At 35.3% G+C, this 24,727-nt stretch overlaps 5 protein-coding genes, 1 long non-coding RNA gene and 1 pseudogene across 7 annotated transcripts; 4 read left to right on the plus strand and 3 right to left on the minus strand.

The window, feature by feature from the left end:
• The first annotated feature begins 298 nt into the window (after positions 1-298).
• Positions 299-1,406, plus strand: LOC130509826 (exocyst complex component EXO70A1-like; annotated as a pseudogene).
• An 8,196-nt stretch (positions 1,407-9,602) lies between these two features.
• On the minus strand, positions 9,603-10,331 carry LOC108841312 (uncharacterized). The gene is made up of 3 exons (XR_001948098.2): positions 10,191-10,331; positions 9,836-10,120; positions 9,603-9,726 (listed from the first exon to the last, which is right to left on the minus strand). It is a non-coding gene; the product is annotated as an uncharacterized LOC108841312 (long non-coding RNA).
• A 2,557-nt stretch (positions 10,332-12,888) lies between these two features.
• Positions 12,889-13,927, minus strand: LOC108847354 (NDR1/HIN1-like protein 1). Its single transcript, XM_018620574.2, has one exon. It carries the CDS (start codon positions 13,771-13,773, stop codon positions 13,087-13,089), a length of 687 nt encoding a protein of 228 aa, XP_018476076.1. The 5' UTR covers positions 13,774-13,927; the 3' UTR covers positions 12,889-13,086.
• A 918-nt stretch (positions 13,928-14,845) lies between these two features.
• On the plus strand, positions 14,846-17,597 carry LOC108847353 (conserved oligomeric Golgi complex subunit 4). The gene is made up of 2 exons (XM_018620572.2): positions 14,846-16,657; positions 16,847-17,597. The coding sequence occupies exons 1-2, from the start codon at positions 15,032-15,034 to the stop codon at positions 17,474-17,476; spliced, it is 2,256 nt and encodes a 751-aa protein (XP_018476074.1). The 5' UTR covers positions 14,846-15,031; the 3' UTR covers positions 17,477-17,597.
• A 1,806-nt stretch (positions 17,598-19,403) lies between these two features.
• LOC108845716 (MATH domain and coiled-coil domain-containing protein At2g05420) lies at positions 19,404-21,152 on the plus strand. Of its 2 annotated transcripts, XM_018618883.2 has the most exons (6): positions 19,404-19,518; positions 19,598-19,724; positions 19,851-19,999; positions 20,065-20,341; positions 20,425-20,594; positions 20,692-21,152. In XM_018618883.2, exons 1-6 carry the CDS (start codon positions 19,494-19,496, stop codon positions 20,838-20,840), a joined length of 897 nt encoding a protein of 298 aa, XP_018474385.1. In that variant the 5' UTR covers positions 19,404-19,493; the 3' UTR covers positions 20,841-21,152. The 2 variants fall into 2 exon arrangements, with proteins under 2 accessions (XP_018474385.1, XP_018474386.1); XM_018618884.2 differs by lacking the exon at positions 19,404-19,518 and having other exon boundaries at positions 19,840-19,999.
• Positions 21,153-21,292: 140 nt separating this feature from the next.
• LOC108845721 (uncharacterized) lies at positions 21,293-23,138 on the plus strand. The gene is made up of 8 exons (XM_018618888.2): positions 21,293-21,785; positions 21,847-21,984; positions 22,065-22,183; positions 22,335-22,426; positions 22,517-22,538; positions 22,638-22,706; positions 22,785-22,853; positions 22,942-23,138. Exons 1-8 carry the CDS (start codon positions 21,572-21,574, stop codon positions 23,023-23,025), a joined length of 807 nt encoding a protein of 268 aa, XP_018474390.1. The 5' UTR covers positions 21,293-21,571; the 3' UTR covers positions 23,026-23,138.
• Positions 23,139-23,228: 90 nt separating this feature from the next.
• Positions 23,229-24,233, minus strand: LOC108845724 (60S acidic ribosomal protein P1-2). Its single transcript, XM_018618892.2, has 4 exons — positions 24,132-24,233; positions 23,963-24,039; positions 23,475-23,690; positions 23,229-23,386 (listed from the first exon to the last, which is right to left on the minus strand). The coding sequence occupies exons 2-4, from the start codon at positions 24,032-24,034 to the stop codon at positions 23,333-23,335; spliced, it is 342 nt and encodes a 113-aa protein (XP_018474394.1). The 5' UTR covers positions 24,035-24,039; positions 24,132-24,233; the 3' UTR covers positions 23,229-23,332.
• Between the last annotated feature and the right edge of the window lie 494 nt (positions 24,234-24,727).

Below are 24,727 nucleotides of genomic sequence, written 5' to 3' on the forward strand. Positions count from 1 at the left end.
ACTGTTCCTCGGTGCACCAACGTTGCAACAGTTCAACCCGTAATTGTCATTGAGCGTAGTGTTTCTACCATGAAAAGCTGCTGGAATGTACTCATCCATTTCTTTTGGAATCCCTCAGGTTAACCATTCTGAATACTCTTCATGTCTTAAAGACTTGAATTATGGTTAGACCACAATGAGAACTTCTCCTTGAAATATTGCAGGTGGCCGTGGATATCATGTACAACACGATACAAATGGGAGTTTACACAATAGGAATAAAAATTCAAAGAATTGCTCTACTCTACAACATCAATGATTGGACTCAGATTCATCGCACGCTGTCCATGTTCAAGCTTCCGAGATTCAGACAAGACTAGCGGAAGTAGCGAGAGGGATACCGTCTGAGTTTGAGAACGCTGTTCTTCCTGAGAACGCTGTTCTTCCTGAGCTTTCGGTAGTTCCTGTCCCTGGAGGAACTGTTCATCCTTTGACAAGGTATGTAATGAACTACATCAGCTTGATCTCTGATTACAAGCAGACTCTCAACAATCTCATTATGTCAGATATCCCTCAACCGGAACTGATCCAAACACACGGGTTATAGATTTCACTGAGCTAGAAGATAAGTCACCATTGGCTTTGCATCTTATATGGTTAATCATGGTGTTGTATTTCAACTGGGAAGAGAAGTCACACCACTACAGAGACACATCTTTAGCTCACATATTCATCATGAACTACATTCAATACATATTTCAGAAAGTGAAAGGATCACCTGAGCTAAGATAAATGATCGGAGACAATTATTTAAGGAAACTCGCAGGCAGCTACTAACTACCAGAGATCGACATGGGTTAGAGTACTGAATAGCTTGAGAGATGAAGGGTTACATGTGAGTGGGAGTTTCTCCTCTGGTATATCAAGAAGTGCATTGAGTGAAAGGTTTAAAGCGTTTAATACAATGTTTGAAGTGGTTCACAGGACTCAGTCTACATGGTCGGTTCCAGGTGCTCAGCTTAGAGATGAGCTGAGAATATCTTTATCTGAGAATTTGATCCTGGCTTATAAATCGTTTCTTGGAAGGTTCAGTGGTCACATAGAAAGTGGAAGAGACCCTGAGAACTACTTAAGTATTCGGTTGAAGATATCGAGAGAATCGTTCTTGATTTCTTTGAAGGATATACACACGTCACATCCGTCAAACTTGAGGAGACGATGAAAGAAGAAGATTGGAGAGGTTACTTTCTCTCTTTTGTTTTGTTTAGTTTTTTTTTTGTTCCCCAGCCACGTTAGGATGTTGTAGGATAAAGCCATTCTTTGAATTTTTATTCACGGGTTGGTGTTTTTACGCACCGTTGATATTTTGCGTAAACTCCCCTTTGTATCATCACATCTCAAGTAGGAAACAAAGATTCGGTAGTGCACTCAATGGTATTGGAGATACGAGCCTTAAAAGTTTGCTGAAAGATGGGTGTGACTTCTTACAAGTTGTAGCTGCTGTCCACAAAGGATGGATACTGCTCTTTGTTTTTTTTTGGTATCAAGTTCTTCAACTTTCAAAAGAAGGCGAAGGATCACCTTTGTACCATAGTCTTTGGAACTTGTCGGATATTTGTAATTTTTCTTTTATTATTATATATTGTTTCTATTTGGTTAGTAACAACAACAATAATAACAGTTTACGTTAACAGTTTATACTTTTGATAAGAAATAATATCTTCTCTTTCAAAACTACGTACAATTATGCATTATTGGTAATTATATGAAACTTATACCTTTTCAGACAACATGAGCACCCCATCAATTTAGGTTTGACATATTTATTAATCTATCCTTTTCACCAAATCGTTTTAAAAAGGTTAAATACTTCATAAATCATTTTTATAATTGATTTATTTTCAATTAAATGAACTTTTTTGAACAACATTTAATGAAAACTTAAACAGAATATTAAAACTTAAACGTAAATGAACTTACTGACAGTAATATGTTAACATATAACATTCTCTTACGAAATTCAGGTAATAAAATGCAAAATACATAAATTTCAAAAACAGATAGAAATTTCTTATAAAACAAAAAAGGAAAACTATATGATTGTGTAAATGTCATGGAATTTGATTTCTATTTTCTGATTATAAAACTCAAACATAGAAAAATTAACAAAAATGATATAAAGCAACCAAAAATATTACAAATATACTTAATAATACAGAAATTATAAAAATAATTAAAAATATAAGAATAGAAAAAATTGTTTACTATTTTATTTTTTCTGTTTCATTATACTCAAGCCGCGTAGAAAAAAAAAAGAGTGAATCTAACTGAAATCTTCTCTTTCTGGTCACTAAATTCAGACATATAGAAATTCAAAATTTGATAGTAAACACACAACAAAATAATGATCAAAACATATTCTTTTAAAAATATATAAAAGGAAAAAACAGAAACAATTTAAATTTAATTGAATACATAATATAACCAGAATACATAATATAACAGAAATACATAATTTTCAAAAATATATAAAATTTCTCTTACAAAAAAAAATTTCTACTCTAAAACGTTCTTGAAGACATAAATCAATATCATATCCATTATTTACAAATTCAAACCTAATACACAAATAACAAGATTACAAAAAATATAAGAATATAAATCACAAATAAAATATATCCCGCCCGTAGGGCGGGCCGATCCTAGTCTATTTATAAACTAAAGGGTGTTTCAATTCAAATTTTGGTTTAGCTTAATTGGTAAATGATTTACCTTTTTGTTAATACATGAAACAAAAAATTTGACATGCATTTTAAATGAATATCAAATTATTTTCTTCATAATTATATATATATATATTATATAATCTTAAAGTATGTGTAACATCAATTTAAATATTTTAAATAAAATGAGAGATGTAAACTAGAAAAATAAAGGTAAATATACATATGTTCGGTTATCTTCGGATATCCATTCGGATTCGGGTATTACCCGTTCGGGTTCGGATATCCAATCTCTCCTAACTTAATATCCATTCGGATATTTTGCTACTTCGGTTCGGATTTCAGTTCGGGTTTTTCGGATCGGGTTCAGGTGCCACTTCGGATATCGGGTAAAGTGCCCACCCCTACTTTTAGGAATGCTGAAATTGGCCTCAACTAATTAACAATGTTAACAAATGCTAACCACTTGTTAATTTCACGAGTACGACGTAGCTTTATGAAAACAATGAAGAATTGAATATGAATGCAAGATAAAAAAAACTAGTACTCCCTCTGTTTTTAAAAGATGTATGTTCTAGAAAAAAATTTTGTTTCAAAAAGATATATTTTTCATATTTTCAATGTAATTTTTGTCAACTAATTATGAATAATTGTGAATCTCAAAAACATTAATTGCATTTCTTGAAATCTTATTGGTTTAGAAATATAGGAAATATAAAATAACAAAAAACTATACACTAATAAGTAAGTTTTAATATGTTTTATTAAAAAGCGTGAAAATCTCAAAACATCTATTATTTAAAAACAGAGGGAGTAATAAATAGTAGTATCAAGCTTGAAAGTTAAGGAAATAAGTAATAAACTGGTAGGAGCAAAACTTTGGCAATGGTGGTTCTAGCAACAACCTGGATCAAAATTGAATATCAAGCAATTTTAGATGGCTAGTTTAAAACTTTAGCATGATGAATACTACTATATCATTATATGCAAATCAACATTTTTATCGGTTACGTGAGAGTAGTATGTCGTACGTAACAACTTATGCTTTAAAAATAACGTGTGCTTTCAAAGAAATTCGCCCTAGCGGTCTAAAGCAACTTTAACTGCCGTCACCTTTCGGCGAGTCACGCCAACGTCGTGAGAGAGTTCTTTTTTTTGTAAAAGGTTTGTAGGTCGTGGGAGAGTTCTCTACTTTCTTTTTTTTAAACTGATTTATATTTTTACTTGTTTACTTTTTTCGGTTCATTCTCTACCGAGCTTTCAGTCATGGTTAGGAGGACTAGTACGGTGAAGCTCGGAAATGGCAAGGAGTTTTACGACGCAAGCCGCTGTATTCTCACGCTCTAGTTGTGGCTCTACTTGAGAAATATAAAATAGGTTAGGATACTGTTGTTGTTTAACAACTCTAACTTATTACTTATTAGTCTACTAGGGTTTGCCGGTGCCACGCGCCGAATTTTTATACAATAATATATATTTCAGTAATTTTGAAACTATTTTGGTGTTTTAGTGAAAAAATAAATATTTATCAAACATATAAAAATATTTCAATTTCTGCATTCGTTTTTTTAGATTATTTTTAAATAAGCAAAATTTGAATACATAAGCAAAAATATTTTAGCATTTTAAGTAAACTGATTTTTTGACCTTTTTATTAATCTTCGTTGGTTTTGACCGAATTTTTAATAATTGGATATTATGTTCCTGAATGTTAGAAAGCTATACAATGAATTTTGAATGCAACAGAAACAAAGTAAATATTATTAATCGCGTGTACAGTGATCTAAAATACTATAACATCAACAAAAATGCATTAGAGTTTTAAAGTTATACTTATACTTTAAAGTTATATCAACAAAAATGAGACTAAAATATGTAAATCATATTGTACTTATACAATCTGATTTGAACATAGTTTTAAAGTTATAAAAAAAAGAAATTCAGTTTCTTTTTCAAAGAGTGTCTTTGAGTATATTGTCTTTAGTTTCATTTGAGTGATTCATCTGTTGCTATTGATTCGTAGTTCTTAGGCTGTTGAGAGATTCAGCATCCCCTGGACTTCACTGATTGAGAGAGTCGATCAAACCCAAGGATTGAGAGAGTCAATCAAAACTTCACCACCATCTCTACCAACATCCCACACCTTCCGCAAGTTAAGCTTGGAATCTGCTGATCATCAAGTTATCTAAAATTGGAGTGGTTCCAATCTTACATCACATATAGTCTCCCATGAAACTTTTGCTTTCCAAGGATTTAAGTTTGGACCCGACCATAGGAATGCAGCACATAGTCTTTCCACCTCTTTAAGACAAGCTTGAGGAAGCCAAAACGCAGAGAGCCAGAAATTAATGCCAAACGACCAGCCATAGATAAGTGTCGTGTTGTCCAAGAACTTATTCTGCCTCTGATACTATCCAACAGCGGTTTATAATCTGCTGCTGTCATTCTTTTCGTGAGGAGAGGAAGCCCCAAATACCTCACTGGCAGCTTTCCTGATTGCAAAGAGAATCTCGTTTCCATTTCTTGTCTTTTTCCATCAGAAACCCCAGCTATATAGATTGTAGACTTCTCCAAGCTTATCTTTAATCCAGAAATCTTTGCAAAATAATCAAATACCTCAACAATGCTATCAAGAGATCTGATCTTTCCATCTGTGAAGACCATAATATCATCTGCAAAGCTCAAGTGCGTGAGATCCATGTTCTTACATCTCGGGTGATACCCTATTTTCTTCTCCGAAGCAGCTTTATCAAGCAATTTGGAAAGAACATTCATACTGATCACAAACAGATAAGGTGACAACGCACATCCCTGCCTCAAACCTCTACTACTTCTGAAATAACCCACAAATTTTGCCAGTCTAATGCATGGATCTTAGGCTTGGAGCTGGACTCTGGAGGAATAGGGAGCTACAATAGGTTCTCATTATTTGAGTTTTGCCGTTTGATAAAGGTAAAATCATTAACTTCTGCTTCGAGATTGTCCTTGTGGCCTTTATGGTTTCCCCGAGAATGCAACGGCTATTTTAGGGTTGTCATATATCTCTTTTTCTTTGTGGATCTTCGGATCTTTTAGTTTCCTTTCTTCTCACGTGGAGATCTTCGCAATTTCATCCTGCATCATCTACTTTCTGATTCCCTCGATTTATACATGTAATTCTTTCATATTCTTCTTCCTCATTTTCTAGGGTTTTTATTGTTTCACAGTGTGTATTAGTTAATTTTAATGGCATTAAATAATTTTTAAAAGATAATATATTATAATTATGGAACTATAACAAAATTTTGGTTTGCCTATGTTTTTATTTTAATGGTTTCGAATGAATTTCAAAAATTAATTTTAATGATATTGAATGAATTTCAAAATATTATCTCATAATTTGAAACTAGCAATTTTTTTGTTTGATCCGGACCGCTTGACTCATTACCATTAGGTCTGGGCATTCGGGGTCCCGTTCGGATTTCGGTTTTATCCAATCCGATTTTGGTTTTTCGGGTTTACCAAAATCAGTCCTATTCGGATTATTCAAAAGTTTGGTTTGGGATCGGTTCGGGTTCTATCAGGTTCGGGTCGGGGTTAGTAAATCTTCAAAGAACCGGTACAAACCGATGTACTTTTGGGTTCGGGTCCCAATTGATTTTTCGGTTTTAAAATAATTGATTTGTACCTACTTTATAACCAAAACATAAATAAAATCGGTTTTTATCGGGTTTTAAATACCTAATTTGTATATTTTTGTAACCAAAATATAAGTAAAATCGATTTTAAAATAAGAAAGGAACGTCAACCATGATATTCAAAATCATATGAAAGAGAAACATATTTATTATTGATTAAAAAATCAAATAAATAAAAACATAAAACGAGAACTACATTCTCATGAAATGAGAAATATTGTTTAGTGATAACAAAAACTAAATCTAAATATTTCAAAATTAAGCGGACACCTTTAACCATCAATCTTCATCTTTATATAATAAAAACACCAACCTTCATGTAATAAATAAGTACTAGACCTTGACCCGCCCGACCGGGCGGGTATTTATTTTATGTTTTTCGTTTTTTTTTTGTTTATACTAAATGATATACTTATAGTAATAATTAAAATTAAAATGAAAAGTTCAATAAAATATTTTGATATAAACATTAAATTTTTAATTAAAATAATATAGAGGTGGATCATAATCTTTTCCAATTCTAAAATCTTAGTATCTCTTAAATTTTTTTTATAAATACATAAAAATATAAACATATTTGGAATTAAAATAAATTTGTTAAAGAAAAATAATCTTGTGTTGCTGTTGTTTATTTCTATAGTTTCACCCGTGGCCGTATAATATATTCTTTCATTTTAAATTTTTTCTTTGTACTAATAATTAGTATTACTATTACATAATTGTTAATATAACATTTTAACACAACAATTTTATTTATTATTTTGAATAATTATATTTTGTGATTTTAATCGTCTATTATATCACAGTACAACATATAAAAATCTAATATTTATAACTAATTGGACTTATATTATGAAAGTGTTATACTAATAATTTATGAATAAATTATTTTATATGTTATATAAATTGTTTGACGTGTGATTTTTATTTTATCATTTCTTATTAATAGATATTAAAAATATTAATATGTTAATACAAAATCTATTAGAAATTTTATTTTGGTTAAGATTCGATTAAGAAAATTTATTATTTAAATTAGAAAAAGACATTAAATACTTAAATATATTATTTAAATAAGAAAAAGAAAAAACCTCCTTAAATATAGCTTCATTTAATGTAGTGAAATTTAGGACTGATATAAAAATAATAATTAGGATTTAGGAATAATAAATGTATATTGAAATATATGTTTCAATAAAATTATGCAGGCGTTAAGCTCATCTAGTTGTAACAGTTTTGATTTTAGGAAAATTATGTTTTTTTAAACACAAGGAAAATTATGTAGTTGTTGAATATTGTGATATTCCAAAATCTTAAAGTAATACTCTCTCTGTATCACATTAAGGGGTTGACTGGTTTTCCCGCTACCACTTGCAAACGCAGTTTTTGCGGTTGGTAGCGGTTGACAGCGTTTCAAAACAATCATATAAACCGCTACAAATCGATTTAAACCGCTTCGAACCTCTTAAAATCAAAAGCTGATTCCAGCTAGCGTTTGCGGTTGCGGGCTGTTGCGGTTGGAAAAAAAAATATTAAACTTTTTTCTTCTAAATATTTTAAACTTCAAAATTTTAAATTTAAAATATTATAAATAAAAATATATACACATTTTATATATTAATTTAAATTCACAAACAATATAGTATTTTTTATAAAAACTTTAAAGTAGCTATTCATCATAATTTTTAAAAGTTAATATATATACATATATAAAGATATACACATATATAAAAAAGAAACAAAATATTCTTTAAAAGTTTTAATATAAATCTTCACAAAAATATATTAAAACTATAACTTTCAACTACTTAAAAAATTAAAAAAATAAACTTAATATTATTATTAATCATATTATATTAACATTTATTATATTTTATCACAATAGTATGTTTTTTATATTTTATAATATTATAATATGTTTATATTGATAATTTATTATTAAACCGCTGCAATATCTCATAATCAACCAGTCACAAATATTCCGCAAACGCAACAATTTTTAAACGTTACGCCAGTCATACAAAACGCCATGTAACACTTGAAACCGCAACCACCCGCATCCGCAAACTCCCACACCCGCAACCGCAACCGCTGCGTTTGAACCAGTCAGGCCCTAAGTGGTGTTTAAAGAATTTTCTTTTGTTCCAAAATAATTGATGTTCTCACTATTCTATGTAAAATTTAATAGCATTTGAATTTTGTGACCAATTACAAAATGTTGTCTTTTTCTTATTGGTTGAACTATTCTCATTTAGTGATATTTGTATATAACCAATGTAAATTTTAATGCTCGGATTGGCTATCACACTGTTAGAATGCTGACCCTTCCGACTAATAATACCAATGTGGATTGATCATTTGTTATAGTCCACCATGTTAACCACTTAATCTCAGATTAACCAAACATTGATAATTTAGTTTCCAAAAGAAATTTCTAAATTATTATAGTTGAGTAAATAACCAAATTTAGTTTTTTCCTAATGCAAATTTATATTGGTTTGAAAATACTGAAATGAAGATTTAAAAACTTTCAGGATTGACCAATAAACTATTTCTTTAGACACATTGAACAACACGTCAATCATGCCACTTCTATAGCACACAGAAACATGAACTAAATACCAGATATGTATAAAAAAACAGAGATAAAGTATTAATCAAAATAGAGAAATGGTAGTAGACCTGAGTACGTGACATGTACTTTAAGGATCCCAAGCTTTTTAAAATCTTCATTAGAAATCGGCCACCTAATATTATAACAAATAGAATGCACAGTTAAAAGGTTCATAGTAGCACTCACCTAATCTTCTAGGTATCCCTCCAGGCATCAGTTGCTGCCTATTATAATCAACAATAATCTCTTGACCATCAATAAATGAATGATGAGCATCTTGTAAAAAACCACCACGAAGAACATTCCTTTCCTGCAACTAAACTCCACTGCTGAAACAGAAAAAATATATTTCAAACAGGTTTAAAGAACAAAAAAAAGTTTGCATCACTGTAGTACCTAGCATGGCGCATCTCCTTCTCAGTCTCATACTCCACAAAAGCATATCCTCGTGAAGCACTCGTCACTAAAAAAAACGTAACTACATAATGTATAATCAACACAATTATGCTAAAACAATATGTGTACAAACCAACAGAAGTAAGATCATAAAGCAGAGCAATTGCAAAACCTTTACCAATGCGTCTGACCAACCGCAAGCTCTTAAATTTGCCGTATTTATTCATAGCCTGTAAAGAAGAAACCTTTATGATCACTCGTGCAACGAAATAGTGTAACTCCACGTATACAAAACATACTCTTACCTCACGCTACTTTGGATCTCCAGAGTAAACATCTTCAAAACCCCAAATCACATACAAAGAAATCAACTTTGCTACTCCAGAGACAAAAAAAGAGCAAGATATAGAGAGAGAACAATAAAGAGACAGAGAGATAGAGTTTACATAGGCCGGCGCAGAGCTCGACGAAAGCCATTATCATGTGGGTGAAACGTCGGCGTTAGAAGTGGGGGTGGGGGCAACATCCTAGGTTTAAGCAGGTTTAGTAAAACTACCGTGTTTTAATTCCAGTGGCATTAGATTGTAATATTTGAGAAAAACTTAGGGCTAAATACTATTTGTACTTCCCCTTTAATAGTTTAGATAATCTCTTGACCATCAATAAATGAATGATGAGCATCTTGTAAAAAACCACCACGAAGAACATTCCTTTCCTGCAACTAAACTCCACTGCTGAAACAGAAAAAATATATTTCAAACAGGTTTAAAGAACAAAAAAAAGTTTGCATCACTGTAGTACCTAGCATGGCGCATCTCCTTCTCAGTCTCATACTCCACAAAAGCATATCCTCGTGAAGCACTCGTCACTAAAAAAAACGTAACTACATAATGTATAATCAACACAATTATGCTAAAACAATATGTGTACAAACCAACAGAAGTAAGATCATAAAGCAGAGCAATTGCAAAACCTTTACCAATGCGTCTGACCAACCGCAAGCTCTTAAATTTGCCGTATTTATTCATAGCCTGTAAAGAAGAAACCTTTATGATCACTCGTGCAACGAAATAGTGTAACTCCACGTATACAAAACATACTCTTACCTCACGCTACTTTGGATCTCCAGAGTAAACATCTTCAAAACCCCAAATCACATACAAAGAAATCAACTTTGCTACTCCAGAGACAAAAAAAGAGCAAGATATAGAGAGAGAACAATAAAGAGACAGAGAGATAGAGTTTACATAGGCCGGCGCAGAGCTCGACGAAAGCCATTATCATGTGGGTGAAACGTCGGCGTTAGAAGTGGGGGTGGGGGCAACATCCTAGGTTTAAGCAGGTTTAGTAAAACTACCGTGTTTTAATTCCAGTGGCATTAGATTGTAATATTTGAGAAAAACTTAGGGCTAAATACTATTTGTACTTCCCCTTTAATAGTTTAGATTTTAGATATTCAATATATCTTAATGTATTTTGAAATATATATTAGAAATTGAGATCATGTTTAGTACAAGATCTTTCTAGGGTTTTGAATGTTTCGGTAACTATCGTATATTCATTTAGATTTCGGTTCGGTTTGGATAATACTCATAACCCGAAATACCATAAAACAAGATCCATTCGGTATTTATGTCGGGTTTGGATCGGTTCATATTCATTTTTATCGGATCGGACTCGATTTGGATTTTCAGGTTCGGTTTATTTGCCCACTCCTACCATCGTTTTGTTTTTTTTTTAATATTTTTACGTAATTGAGAAATGAATAAAGTAAGCTGTGATCATATGAATCACATTATGATCCATTGTCTCAAGTGAATCCTCAACGACTACAATATTTTTTTACTATAAATTTTTTAACAGCGATATACTGTAAGTGCATAATTACCGCAAACAGTAATTAATTTATTTAGGTGCTGACTGGTTTTCTCGCTACCACCCGTAAACGCAGCTTTTGCGGTTCATAACGGTTGTTGGCGTTTCGAAACAATCATAGAAAACGCTACAAATCGCTTCAAACCGCTCCGAACCTCTTAAAATCAAAAGCTGGTTCCAGCTAGCGTTTGCGGTTGCGGGCGGTTGCGGGAGGGTAAAATTTTTTTCTTTAAAAACAGAATAAATAAAAATAATACTAAAATATCTAATAAAAAAATTCAATTGAAATAATAGAAATTGTAAAATGTATTCATATTATATTTCAATTTATATTATAAAAATTCAAAACTAAAATATTTTCTATAAATTTTTTAAATAGAATAATATGATTTTATAAATATAAATTTTATATTTATCATATTTTTATGATTTTTAATATTTTTATAATTACATAAAATGTAAATATTGTTAAATTATTATTTAACAGATGTTGCGTTTGGTAGTTTACCAGTCATAAGAGTCCCGCAAACGCAACAATTTCTAACAGCTGTACCAGTCGTACAAATCTCTAGAAAACGCTTAAAACCGCAACCACCCGCATCCGCAAACTCCCGCAACCGCAACCGCAACTGCTGCGGTTACACCAGTCAGGCCCTTAGCCTTTGACTGGTGATTTTTTTGAGAACAAGAAAAACAAATAGAAAATGAGTGTATAAGAATAAAATAGTAAGAATGAAAAAAATGTGTGTTCCTTATAATATTTAACAAAGAAATATTTCAAAAAAAATATTTAACAAAGGCTAAATACGTTTAACAAAATACTGTTCATACGTTTAAAACGAACACTACGTTCAAAATTTAGATAGATACTGCATGAAGATGCCATATGTCCTGAGACCAACATAGCGAGCTGTTAGCTGTTATGTTTATACTTGTCAGTTAATTTCGACTCCATATGCCATGCCATGTAAGATACACGCTATTACCAACAATATTCTATAATTAATTAATATCCAGCGGTTAGGTGATCCAAAAGGCTCAAACAGGTTTGCTACTTGGTCATGTTTGAAGAGGAAATGGCGTCGGATAATGCTTCCTCCCCCTCTCATTCTCAGGCCCAACAGGCGACATCAACTCACCTTTTATCTTTAACGTCCTCACTGCCTTCATCTTTTTTTTTTTCTGAACAACCCTCACTGCCTTCATCTCCAGCTCATTTATCAGATCCTCTTGGTGATATTTCTCAAACGGCATTAGATAAATCAGCTACAACATTGTAGCTACAAACTCCAATAGTTCTGATATGGCACAAAGATCTCGTGGAGATCGTTGTCTAACACCATTTTAGAAACTAAAAGATAAGGAATGGTTCACAATCGGGAGTAAGGGAATGGGTGAGAGAGAGAGTTCCACTCATGGTCATCTATCTCACTAGTACTTAATCAAAGCGTTCTCCACCGTACTTGTCTCTTCATTTATGCTTTTGTTTTCAAACAATGTGGTACTTTGTTTTTGCAATTTGTTTGTCTTCTCATTCTGAACTCTATGGCTGTAATTTTTCTAGTATTCAATAGAAAACTTTTTCAAAAACAAAAAACTAATTAATATCCACAGATCCATCAACTGTGATAAATAAATATTCATAAAATTAGAAAAAAACAGTAATCATAATATCTGGTTTATGCCTCTGGATTTATTCTAAAGATAGGAAGAAGACACCAATTACACACTAAAACTATTTTCTTATAAAACACAAAAGGTAAAAAAAAAACATTACATGAAAAACTAGACATCAACTTTTTTTTTTTGCTTAAAATTTGAACTAGACATCAACTTTACAAGTTGAAGGAGCGAGAAGAGGAACTTGACCATTAGAAGATCGGTTAAACCTCATCCACACACCACACGTTGCATAGAACCCATACCGTCCAGTCAGAATAGCACCAGCTTTCCAACGTAGCCGTCCTGTAACCACCACTCTCATTGAAACGAGACCGTACGCTTCATCACTCTTCAACCCGTTAGCCACTTCGGGCGAAACCGGTATCCCGGCGCCGCCCAACACCGGCGCTATCACGACGGTAGATTTATGTCCTAGGCGAAGCGGTGGAAGCTGAAGCGGGGGCGTTATGATCTGATCTTTGTAGGTAACGTACATGGCCAGCTTGTCGTAGTGAATGGAGACTCTCCGGTTTGGGTTTCGGGCCAAGACGGAGAACTGAACGGAGGTTGAGATTAACGGTGGCGCCGTGAAGTTGAGGTCGTATATGGCGGCTCCGACGACAGTGAGACGTGGCTTGTGTGGACGGTAGACGAGATAGAGTATTAAAGCGATGATTCCTAGTAAGACGAGGATGGTAAATATGGCGGCGCAGAATGCTCGGTAAGCGTCTCCGCCGCCTCGTCGTTCGCCGTCTTTGGAGTAAGACTCCGGCGTTGAAGAAGCGGAGGGAGCATGCTTGTGATCTGCTTTGGCTACGTGCTCAGCTTTTGCTTCTCCTTCTCCCATGGTTAATGTTATATTGGCGAAGTGCGAAGATAAGAAGCAAGAGGAGTTAAGTAGCTGCAAGTTTTTGTCTTGTTTTGTTGTGTTCTAACTAGTAACTTTTTTTTTGGTCAAGTGTTCTAACTAGTAACTAAACACTCTTAAGAGTAAACACTCTTTTAGAGTACGTTTTATTAATTATTTATCAACTTTTAAAGCTTTAAAAGGTTAAGAGTTGAGAATCGGACTTTCCGTTTACACTGTAACCATATATAGTTTTCTTCTTATTTTACGTTGTAGTAATTTATCAATACAGAAGTACTTTCGTAAGAGTCCAAATCTCGCTGCAACAGTCCACGTGATGGAACTAATGGTTGTAAACGAGTAACTATCAGTTTGCATAAAAGATGTAATTTCTATGAAGAGTAATCTATATGGCTACACGTTATTAAATAAGAATATTGAGTATGATCGAAAAGTTAGTAATTTAAACTCGTTTTAAATAAGAATATGGCGTATGATCGAGAAGTTAGTAATTTAAACTCGTTTGGATGCCAAACTTATACAAAGTTTAAGATGTGGATTAAGCAAATGTTCTACACATTTAACAATTAATTATTAACAACAAGTATAGAGAGAATTCAATAATTTGGAAGCATAAAAGTTTCTAGTTTCAGAAAAAAAAATATTAACTGTTTAAATAGTTAAGCCATCAAGGTAGAGTAAGTGAATTGGGTACCACAACATGTGTCATAGGCTTAGAAAAATACAACAGCCATTGATGTCCACATAGAAGAATCTGCTATTTAGACACACCAACCGAGATACGCCACCGACACAACTCACCGACTGACCGACATTAGAAATGCATTGGACTTTTTGTTTCTTAATGTGCCAAAATCGTAAGCCCATGTAAAACTTGGGGCTACATCCATTCTCTGCCTGAATCAATTCCAACGGTCGACCAATGATTCTCCTGCCACGTTTCTCGTCACCTAACTTCATGTCGATGTGGGTATCGGTTAAGGGTCTAATCTTTCTAGTAAGCTACAGATGGAAACGTAACAGTGTCATGAAGAAGTGTAGATAAAAAGTTCTATTATCCGTTACATTTCAAGAAACACATATGAAATAGTTGGGCCTTATTTGGGCTTTTATCTTAGCTGAAGCCCATTCGCCTGACATTTCATAGTGAAGAAGAGGTTCTTCATCTTTCTTCTCAGAAGCGTATGTGACACTTCCTTGATCAGATCTGAGTTACGCCGATCACTAAATTACTACAATGCCATCGACTCCGATTAGATCGATGGCGGTTACAAGACATCCGGAGCTCGAACCAGACGACACCGCGGCGGAGACGGTGGATTCCTCCACCGTGAAATTCGGCACACCGGAAGCTCTGGAGTACGTACGCTCGCTCACAGACGTAGGCGCGATGACGCGGCTCCTCCACGAATGCATCGCATACCAGCGCAGCTTAGATTCAGATCTCGACGCGCTTCTCTCTCAGCGAACGGAGCTGGATCGCAACCTCGTCGACCTCCAGAAATCCGCGGAGATTCTCGACATCGTCAAAGCCGACGCGGATCACATGCTCGGGAACGTTCGATCCACCTGCGATCTCGCGGATCAGGTGAGCGGGAAGGTGCGCGAGCTCGATCTCGCTCAGTCTCGCGTCAATGTGACTCTCTCCCGCATCGACGCGATAGTGGAGAGAGGGAATTGCATCGAAGGAGTGAAGACGGCTTTGGAATCGGAGGATTACGAGTCCGCGGCGAAGTTCGTGCAGAGGTTTCTCCAGATCGATTCGCAGTACAAGGATTCTGGTTCTGATCAGAGAGAGCAGCTTCTTGCGTCCAAGAAGGAGCTTGAAGGTATCGCGAAGAAGAAGCTGTTGGCGGCTATAGATCAGAGGGATCATCCGACGATTCTTAGGTTCGTGAGATTGTACTCTCCGTTGGGGATGGAGGAAGAAGGTTTACAGCTATACGTTGGTTACTTGAAGAAGGTGATTGCGATGAGAGGGAGGATGGAGTATGAGAATGTTGTTGAGCTCATGGAGCAAGGACTTGAACAGGTCAACTTCGTTGGATGTTTGACCAATTTGTTTAAGGACATTGTCATGGCTATTGAAGAGAACGATGAGATCTTGAGAGGTCTGTGTGGAGAAGACGGTGTTGTTTATGCCATATGTGAGTTGCAAGAGGAATGTGATTCTAGAGGCTCGTTGATCTTGAAGAAGTATATGGAGTTTAGGAAGCTAGCTAGGTTGGCTTCTGATATCAACAACTCTCCAAATTTGAATCTGCTTGCTGGTGGTGCTTCCGAAGGACCAGACCCGAGAGAAGTAGAGCTCTACGTGGAGGAGATACTGTCTCTGATGCAGTTAGGTGAGGATTACACCGAGTTCATGGTGTCAAAGATCAAGTCTTTGACCTCGGTTGATGCTGAGTTGTTACCAAGGGCTACCAAAGCGTTTAGAAACGGAAGTTTCAGCAAAGTGATTCAGGACGTGACGGGGTTCTATGTGATACTTGAAGGGTTCTTTATGGTTGAGAATGTGAGGAAAGCTATAAGGATCGATGAGCATGTACCGGACAGTCTTACAACTTCGATGGTGGACGATGTGTTCTACGTGTTGCAGAGCTGTCTGAGGAGAGCGATTTCGACTTCCAACATCAGCTCTGTGATTGCTGTGTTGAGCAATGCTGGTAGCTTGTTGGCTAATGATTACCATGAAGCTTTGCAGCAGAAGATTAGAGAGCCGAACCTTGGTGCTAGGTTGTTCTTGGGTGGTATTGGTGTGGAAAACACTGGAACTGAGATTGCAACTGCTTTGAACAATATGGATGTGAGCTGCGAGTACATTCTCAAACTCAAACACGAAATCGAGGAGCAATGTACTGAGGTATGGACTCATACTTAGTATGAATCTTTTGGACAACAATATGGAACCAGTTATGGGTATTGATCTAGAACAGATAAGTTGTTTGCTAGATGTAATGTAGGCTCTGTACATTAGCATATGAATAGCGAAACCAATTCGTTAACGGGACAAATGGGTCTCAGTTGTCTTGATCTCTTGTGCTGTTCACAGGTGTTTCCTGCACCAGCAGATCGAGAGAGGATAAAGTCATGTCTATCCGAGTTAGGCGAGCTAAGCAACACGTTCAAGCAGCTACTCAACTCAGGCATGGAACAGCTAGTAGCAACCGTAACACCAAGAATCCGTCCGGTTCTAGACACTGTAGCTACCATAAGCTACGAGCTGACAGAAACAGAGTATGCAGAGAACGAGGTGAACGACCCGTGGGTCCAACGACTTCTCCACTCGGTGGAAACGAACGCTGCGTGGCTCCAACCACTGATGACATCAAACAACTACGACTCGTTTCTGCATCTCATAATAGATTTCATAGTGAAGAGACTTGAAGTGATAATGATGCAGAAACGGTTTAGCCAGCTTGGTGGTCTTCAGCTAGACCGGGACACGAGGGCTTTGGTTAGCCATTTCTCGGGTATGACTCAGAGAACGGTGAGAGATAAGTTCGCTCGGTTAACTCAAATGGCGACGATACTTAACTTGGAGAAGGTCTCGGAGATTTTGGACTTCTGGGGAGAGAACTCAGGACCCATGACTTGGAGACTCACACCGGCTGAGGTTAGACGGGTCTTGGGTCTTCGGGTAGAGTTTAAACCCGAATCTATTGCTGCTCTCAAGTTGTGATGTTAATTTGTTTATGTTGTCAACCCACGAATTACTCAGTTTTGGTGTTGATAAATTCTTGTTTTGGTGTATAACCCGTGTATTGCGTCGTAGTGCATGATCAACGGCTTATCTTCTTCTTTTTTCTTTTCCTTTTTCTATATATCGAAACTACACGTATGACATAATATTTGTTGCATGGTCTCACGTCAGGGGTGGGAAAAAACCTGAGATCCAGACCGTATCTGACCGATTTACTGTATAATAGTATAAAACATATTTGAATCTAAAGGGTTATTAACTACCCAAATCGACAATCCAATAAATTCCAGAAATTCTAAGACCCCAAAAATTCAGACAAGTCTACTCGAAATTTCGAATTAGTATCTGAAATAAATATTTGAAAAATCTATTAAATGTTATTTGAGTTACATTAAATTATAATATTTTAACTACAACACATGTCATCGTTAAAATGATTCTCAATTTTTTTTTATTTTTTTTTTAACTTAGCTTGATTCTCAAAATTTCTAGAGAAATATATTGGTTTATCTTAATATATTTTATATATCTCAATAAAAATTATAAACTTAATTAATAACATACAATTAATATTATTTCCTTAAAATAAAAAATTAAGAAATTATTAATATGACTAAAATATATATATAACAATTAAAGATTTTAACAAGAATGATTTGATAATAATTTGTATATCTTCATCATTTTTGTTTAACATCAAATTATTAAAATGAATTAACCAATCTCATTAACCAAATAATAAATTTTAAATCTTTTCGTATATGTTATATTTGGAGTTTTAAAAATGATTATAAATTACTAAAAACTGCAAAAAACCTCACATTAAAATTTTTATGATCAATGGTTTAAAAATTTCAGATTTTGATTCAAAGATCGGACTTGAACCCAACGAACAGGTATCCGAATCCTTTATCGGTCTACATGTAAAACTTGATTTTACATGAACCCTAAAATTTTTAACATCTAAACTAATCACATAATAGAAATATAAAAAGGATTTGCGGAATACCTCGATTCTTTGCTGCGGAAATCTTCATGAATGGTTTTGATCATATGAAGATGATATCTTGATCATGGAAGATGATCTCTTTATCTCTAAGTTGGAGCTAAGCCTTCTCTCTTCTTGCCTACAACATTTCTTTATGTGTTTCTCTTAGATTTTCTTGATGTTTCTTTGTGATGGTCCAAAGACAACTATTTATAAGTAGGGAGAGGGACCAAAAACTTTCTCACCAAATTTTGATAACTTTAGTGGCAAGTTTCTTCTTTAACCACAACCATCCATCAAGTTTGTAGTGACAAGTGTTTAAGTTTTTAGAATCATTCATTTATACAATAAACTTGTTCTCCTTTGATGCATTGAACTTATTTCAAATGCTTCTTACAATAACACATATTTCATGAGTCATCAAGTGAGACATCTTCTAGAAAAGGCACTTGTACATTAGTTAATCATCATCATTATTAGAAACTTAACTCCTTTAAACTATTTTTATTAGTTACCAATTGTTATTATGGTTTAACAATTTCAATAAGAAAAAAATTAACATTAGAGCACATCATGGAAAAGAAATATTTAATGTATCATTTATATACATTCATAAAAATATTTCTTACACGATGACAAAAAAAAAAAAAAAAAAAAAAATATTTCTTACACTACAATCTCTCTATAGCGTGAAATCTGATGGCTGTGATTTTGATTCTGGCCCCGCAGTCACTAGATAATGCGTCGAGAATATATCCCCTTTATATCTCTTCAATCTCGAATCTCTCTATAGTGTGAAATCCACGATGATTCTGATTTTATTCGATTCCATACATGTTGGACAAGACAAGACAAGACAGAGACATGGGAATAATAATCACCCGGCTCTTGTCCTGTAAGGCCTATATATATAGAGCTATTAATTAACTTGCATCCTCAGTTAGATATATAAGTCTCTGTTTAGAAGAATCAGTTTCATATCATTTGCAGCTTCAGCTTGTTACAACAATGTCACGACCACTACCCCTTGATGGTAAAATAAATATATATAACTTTTTTAAAAGCAGTTGGTTTCATAGTCTCTTTTTTATCATTTTTCCTACTTTTCACAGAAATGATGGCAGCGTTAAAAGAAAAACACAAAACAAGTCACTTCTGGAAGATAGAAAATTTCTCTTTAGTCAAAAAACACATCAACAGGGTCGAATCCTCTGTTTTTTATCTTGGTGGTTACAGATGGTGAGTTCTGTTGTTGTTTTTTTATTTGAATAATGGTGAGATCGTTTGTTATCTTCTTATGCTTAATATACAGAAGAAAACACTTTTTATCTTTCCTCCATGTTTCTTGACTTAGTATGAAAACAGGAAACTCACGATGCTCCCATATGGGTTGGAGGGTAATGTCTTTCATAATGTCGCCTTGGTCTTAGAGAGGCAATTCCCCTCCTTAATTATTCAACTTACAGTTGAGTTATTTGTCGTTAATCAACTATCGCAAATATGGCATTCGTCAGGTACCACCTTTTATCTATTTATTTGTCCATATATTTTGGTTGATGTTGATGTGTTTTGTTTGCAGGAAACATAGTCTTACCAGTAGACCGGAACTGGGTTTGGGATCCAAATTTGATGTCACATGCCAATTCCGAGTACCTAGGGCAACTCGTTGGAGATTGTTGTATCTTTGGTGTCAGGCTTTTTGGGGTTGAAACTGCGGCTTCTGGAACAGCTGAATGTTTTAGCGTGATTGAGAAACCTCTCAATCACAAAGTCACTTGGATGATGAACAGGTTCTCGTCTTTCGAGCCTGATAAGGCTCATCATTCTAATGAATTCGTCGTTGGAAACCGGAAATGGTGATGACCGATGCCTTATTTTCTCAAACTTTCTTACTTACACACCTTCCTTGTTATAAATTTTTTTGTGTGTGTTTGATCAGGAGAATTCAAGTGCACCCAAGAGGGTTTAAAGAGGGAAAAGACAAATCATTTTCTGTGTATCTAGTAGGAGGTGAGTTTATCAACAATGTGCCGCATGTGGCAAACACTTACGCCATGTTTAAGCTGCGTGTATTGGATCAAGTTAACCGCAATCATTTTGAGAGCCGTGGTATGTTGAAAATATATTGATTCTTTTCTCTTCTTTTTTTTCTCAAACTTAACAAAAGAAAGTGATGGTATTTTTACTTTTCTTTTTTATTTTGTAGTTTTTGGTTGGCTTGGTGGAAATTCTGATGTAATCCAAGGATATCCAGAATTTATGCCTCTCTCAAAACTAGGTGAACCTTATCTGGTGAACGATAAGTTATATGTGGGAGTTGAGTTTGAATTAATCTCTGTGACTAATTATTGTTAGCTTTATAAGAGGACATCACCACGTGCAAAAAGACCTGACCCGTCAAGTATGTTTGGACTAAAGTCATTTGTCTTTTCTTTTCTTTGCTGTATGAATAAAAGGGAGCACTGCTCTTCTCTCATACATCACTCCCTTAGTTGTGTTTTCTTTTTTTGAAAGAACCTTAGTTGTGTTTTCCTATGTCCAAGTTTGTAGGAACTTATGGTTCCTTAGATTATTATGTAAGATATGTGTGGACAAAGGTGAATTATGTAAGATATGTGTGGACAAAGGTGTAGAGAAAACCTTTATTAATCTTCTCGCTTGTCAATTTTTTCATCTTTCTTCATGATTGTTAGTTTTTTTTTTATACAATAACACGATCATGTCAACAACTGACAAGAACAATGACGCCGATCAACTCTATGATCTTAGGCTAATTTTAAGCCAAAACAAGCTGTATATTATGCTTTGTTTCTTCTCAATGTATGTGATTTTAGTCATACCTTATTTTTCAAACTCCTCAGTCTTCTCTTCTACATGATACTAAATCCTAGACTAAGGCTGGGATTTAAAACCAGAATCAAATATCCGATCTGGAACAGACTTAAATAAGTTTGTGTAAAAACATATACCTTTTCAACTTTATTAGCATATAAGTTTGAGTCGTGCGTGGTGTGAGGGTTTTAGCGCAGACACGGAGGGTTGTTCGAAAGTTGATAAGTCTTTTGCTTTGATATTTTTTTTGAGAGATGGCAATGTTCGTGAGACGAGCTGCATCTACTCGAAATGCGATTGCCTTTCTCAGAATATTCTCCTCCTCCTCCTCCTACTCTTCCTTAGTTGTTGGCCGCGATTTCTTCTCCCACAAGGCCACCCTCAGAGCCCCAGATTTGGATGTCGATTTGAGATTGCCCAGTTTTCTCAGAGATTCTCGTCGAGGCTTCGCCAAAGGCAAAAAATCAAGTACGTAAAAATGTGACATGATTCTTTTTTACTAGTTGATGTGAATATCCTTTTTCTTTAGAGGATGATTCTGGATTGGTGGACGTGTCTCTGGATATTGGGCCTAGCGTCAAAGCCACTGCCACTTGTCAGATGGAGGCTGCTATTGATGCCTTGTCCAGGGATCTCACTAAACTCAGAACTGGAAGAGCTGCTCCAGGTTTTCCTTTTTTTTTTTATTCCTTCCCTTTCCTCCTTGAGTTGAGTTGTGCTTATTATTCATTCTCTTGGTGGTTGCAGGAATGCTTGATCATATTGTTGTTGAAACTGGTGGTGGTCTCAAAATGCCTCTCAATCACTTAGCTTTGGTCTCTGTCCTCGATCCTAAAACTCTCTCTATCAATCCTTACCATCCTGATGTAAGCAAGAAACACTCTCTCTTTTTAACCTTGGCCTCAATCTTTCCTTCTTTAACATAATTACTGACATTTTCCTTTCTTACCAGAGAGACAAGACATAAAGTTTTGCGTCTTTGTAATGTGTTTTTATCTCTCTTTTTTTCTTCTGCAGACTGTTAAAGAACTTGAGAAAGCAATAGTCTCCTCACCATTAGGGTTAAACCCAAAACTGGATGGCCAAAAACTTATTGCATCTATCCCTCCGTACATTCTTCTCTCTCTCTCTCTTTACATTGTTGTATTTACAACCTCGAATTTTGACTTGGCCTGTTTTATCCTTTTTTACTGGAGCAGATTGACCAAGGAGCATGTTCAGGTAAACATCCAACTCTTGTCTCATTCTTGCGTTTATTGTTTAGCCACCACTGAGTTTGATTGATGAGCCTTTTGCCCTTAATAATTAATGAACCTCCAGGCAATGTGCAAGATTGTAACCAAGTCCAGTGAAGTTGTCAAGCAGAGCATAAGAAGGGCACGTCAAAAGGTAGAGCAACCTTCCATTGAAACTGTCTCTTATCAATCCCAAATACTATTTTATGATCAGAGACATTTTTGTCGCCAGGCACTGGACACAATAAAGAAAGCAGCCTCAGGTCTACCAAAAGATGAAGTGAAAAGGCTGGAGAAAGATGTGAGTGATCTTCTATCTTTTTCCCTTGCAGAATGGGTTTCCTTCTTCCGTTGTTGAAGCATAAGTCTGTCTTTCTCTGTGTTTACAGGTAGAAGAGTTGACGAAGAAGTTTGTAAAGTCAGCAGATGACATGTGCAAGTCCAAAGAGAATGAGATCACCACCCAATCTTGATCTCCTAGTTTCTTATCCATCAAAGCTGAACCAAGTTTCTGTCTTCGTTTTTACAGAAGTACCTTTAATAATAGATTATCCAAAGAATTCAATACTTGTTTTATAATTTTCAATTTGGGTGTCGCAAACCAAATAAGTTTCGAATTATGATTTCAAATGTACCAAATCAGTTTGTAGATTCGATACGAGGCAGTAACGTGATATAACAAAACGGACCAAACTGTATTAATGTCGAAAATGGCAAAACTGAAAATCTCAAATAAACTAGAGCAATAGAACATAGCAAGTGTATAACAGGGAGACCAAACTAATCGAACAAGCCGAATCCAAGATCTCCATCGCTCTCTTCCGCTGGTTCATCCTACACAAAACAACAAAAACAAGACTCAATCAATAACCAACACAGACAAATAGATAAACAAAACAATCTTATGTTCTTGACTATATACCTTCTTCTCCTCCTTTGCAGGGGCAGCAGCTGCGGCTCCTCCAGCAGCAGCGGGTGCGGCGGCAGCAACAGGTGCACCACCTCCACCGCCACCAGCACCAACGTTCATGATGAGGTCAGTGACGTTACGCTTCTCAGCCATCTTGGCGAATAGCATTGGCCAGTATGACTCAATCTCCACACCAGAGGCTTTCACGATAGTCGCAATCTTGTCGGACTTTTGACAATAGAGTTAAAGATATAACCAAAAAAAAAGTAAAAATTACTTATTGAATACAGACACAAAGACACTTGTTAATCAAAATAAACCTAACAAAACTTACTTTCTCATAACGACACTAAGATACAAGACTACTGACATAACATTTGCAAAATTAAGACACAACAAACATGCAATCTTCGACTAATTATTAAACATTTCTGCATAACCCTAAATCAAACAGCTAGTGCAATAGATCTAGAAGATGATGAGTAGATTTTAAAGGATACAGTGATGGCAATGCCCTCGTCTTCGAGGATCATAACAGCGTAGCTGCAAGCGAGTTCTCCGACTGTCGACATTGTCTCTGCAACGAAAACAATAAACAAAAGTTTTTAAATCTCAAAAACAGATAGAAATGTATGTCAGAAACGTTGAGGATGGTTGAAGAAAAAGTACCTCAGACTGCGATGAGAAGTGGCGCCGCTTGAACACACAGATTAGGGTTTTGCAATGCAGCCAAGGGATGAATCGTTAGTTATAAATAGAGCAAATCTTCAGAACTTTGGGCTGAAGGTGAAGGCCCATTAGAAAACTGACTTGATTAATTGGGCCTTCTTTTGTTACTTGGGTTTTCATCGGCTATTGTTGCAGGTTTGCAGCTGATGATAATATTATTGAACGCTGAATATTGTCTTTAGTAACGGCACTATTTCTACTAAAAGCATGGTACTACTCGTTTTCAGCTTGAGTAGCATCTTTTTCTTTTTTTCCATCTAAAGAATTTTATTAATGGGTCTGAGCCCAACCACGAAATACAAGAAAAGGCCCAAACACAAGGGCATACATAAAACTAAGCTGAGCCTAAGGTCCAAACATTTTTAAACCATGACGCCACGCGTCTCTCCCACTCGCCATACCACCCACGCACTGCGCTCTGACCACGCGCACGACGTGAAACCCGCTCCCCACCTCGAGATCCGAAACATCACATCAATGTTGAGAACGTCGGTGCTTGCCGGAGACCACCACCGAATCGCCGGATCTCGCCGTGT

Source organism: Raphanus sativus, chromosome 3 (genome assembly GCF_000801105.2).
Source record: "Raphanus sativus cultivar WK10039 chromosome 3, ASM80110v3, whole genome shotgun sequence".
NCBI classification, from domain to species: Eukaryota; Viridiplantae; Streptophyta; class Magnoliopsida; order Brassicales; family Brassicaceae; genus Raphanus; species Raphanus sativus.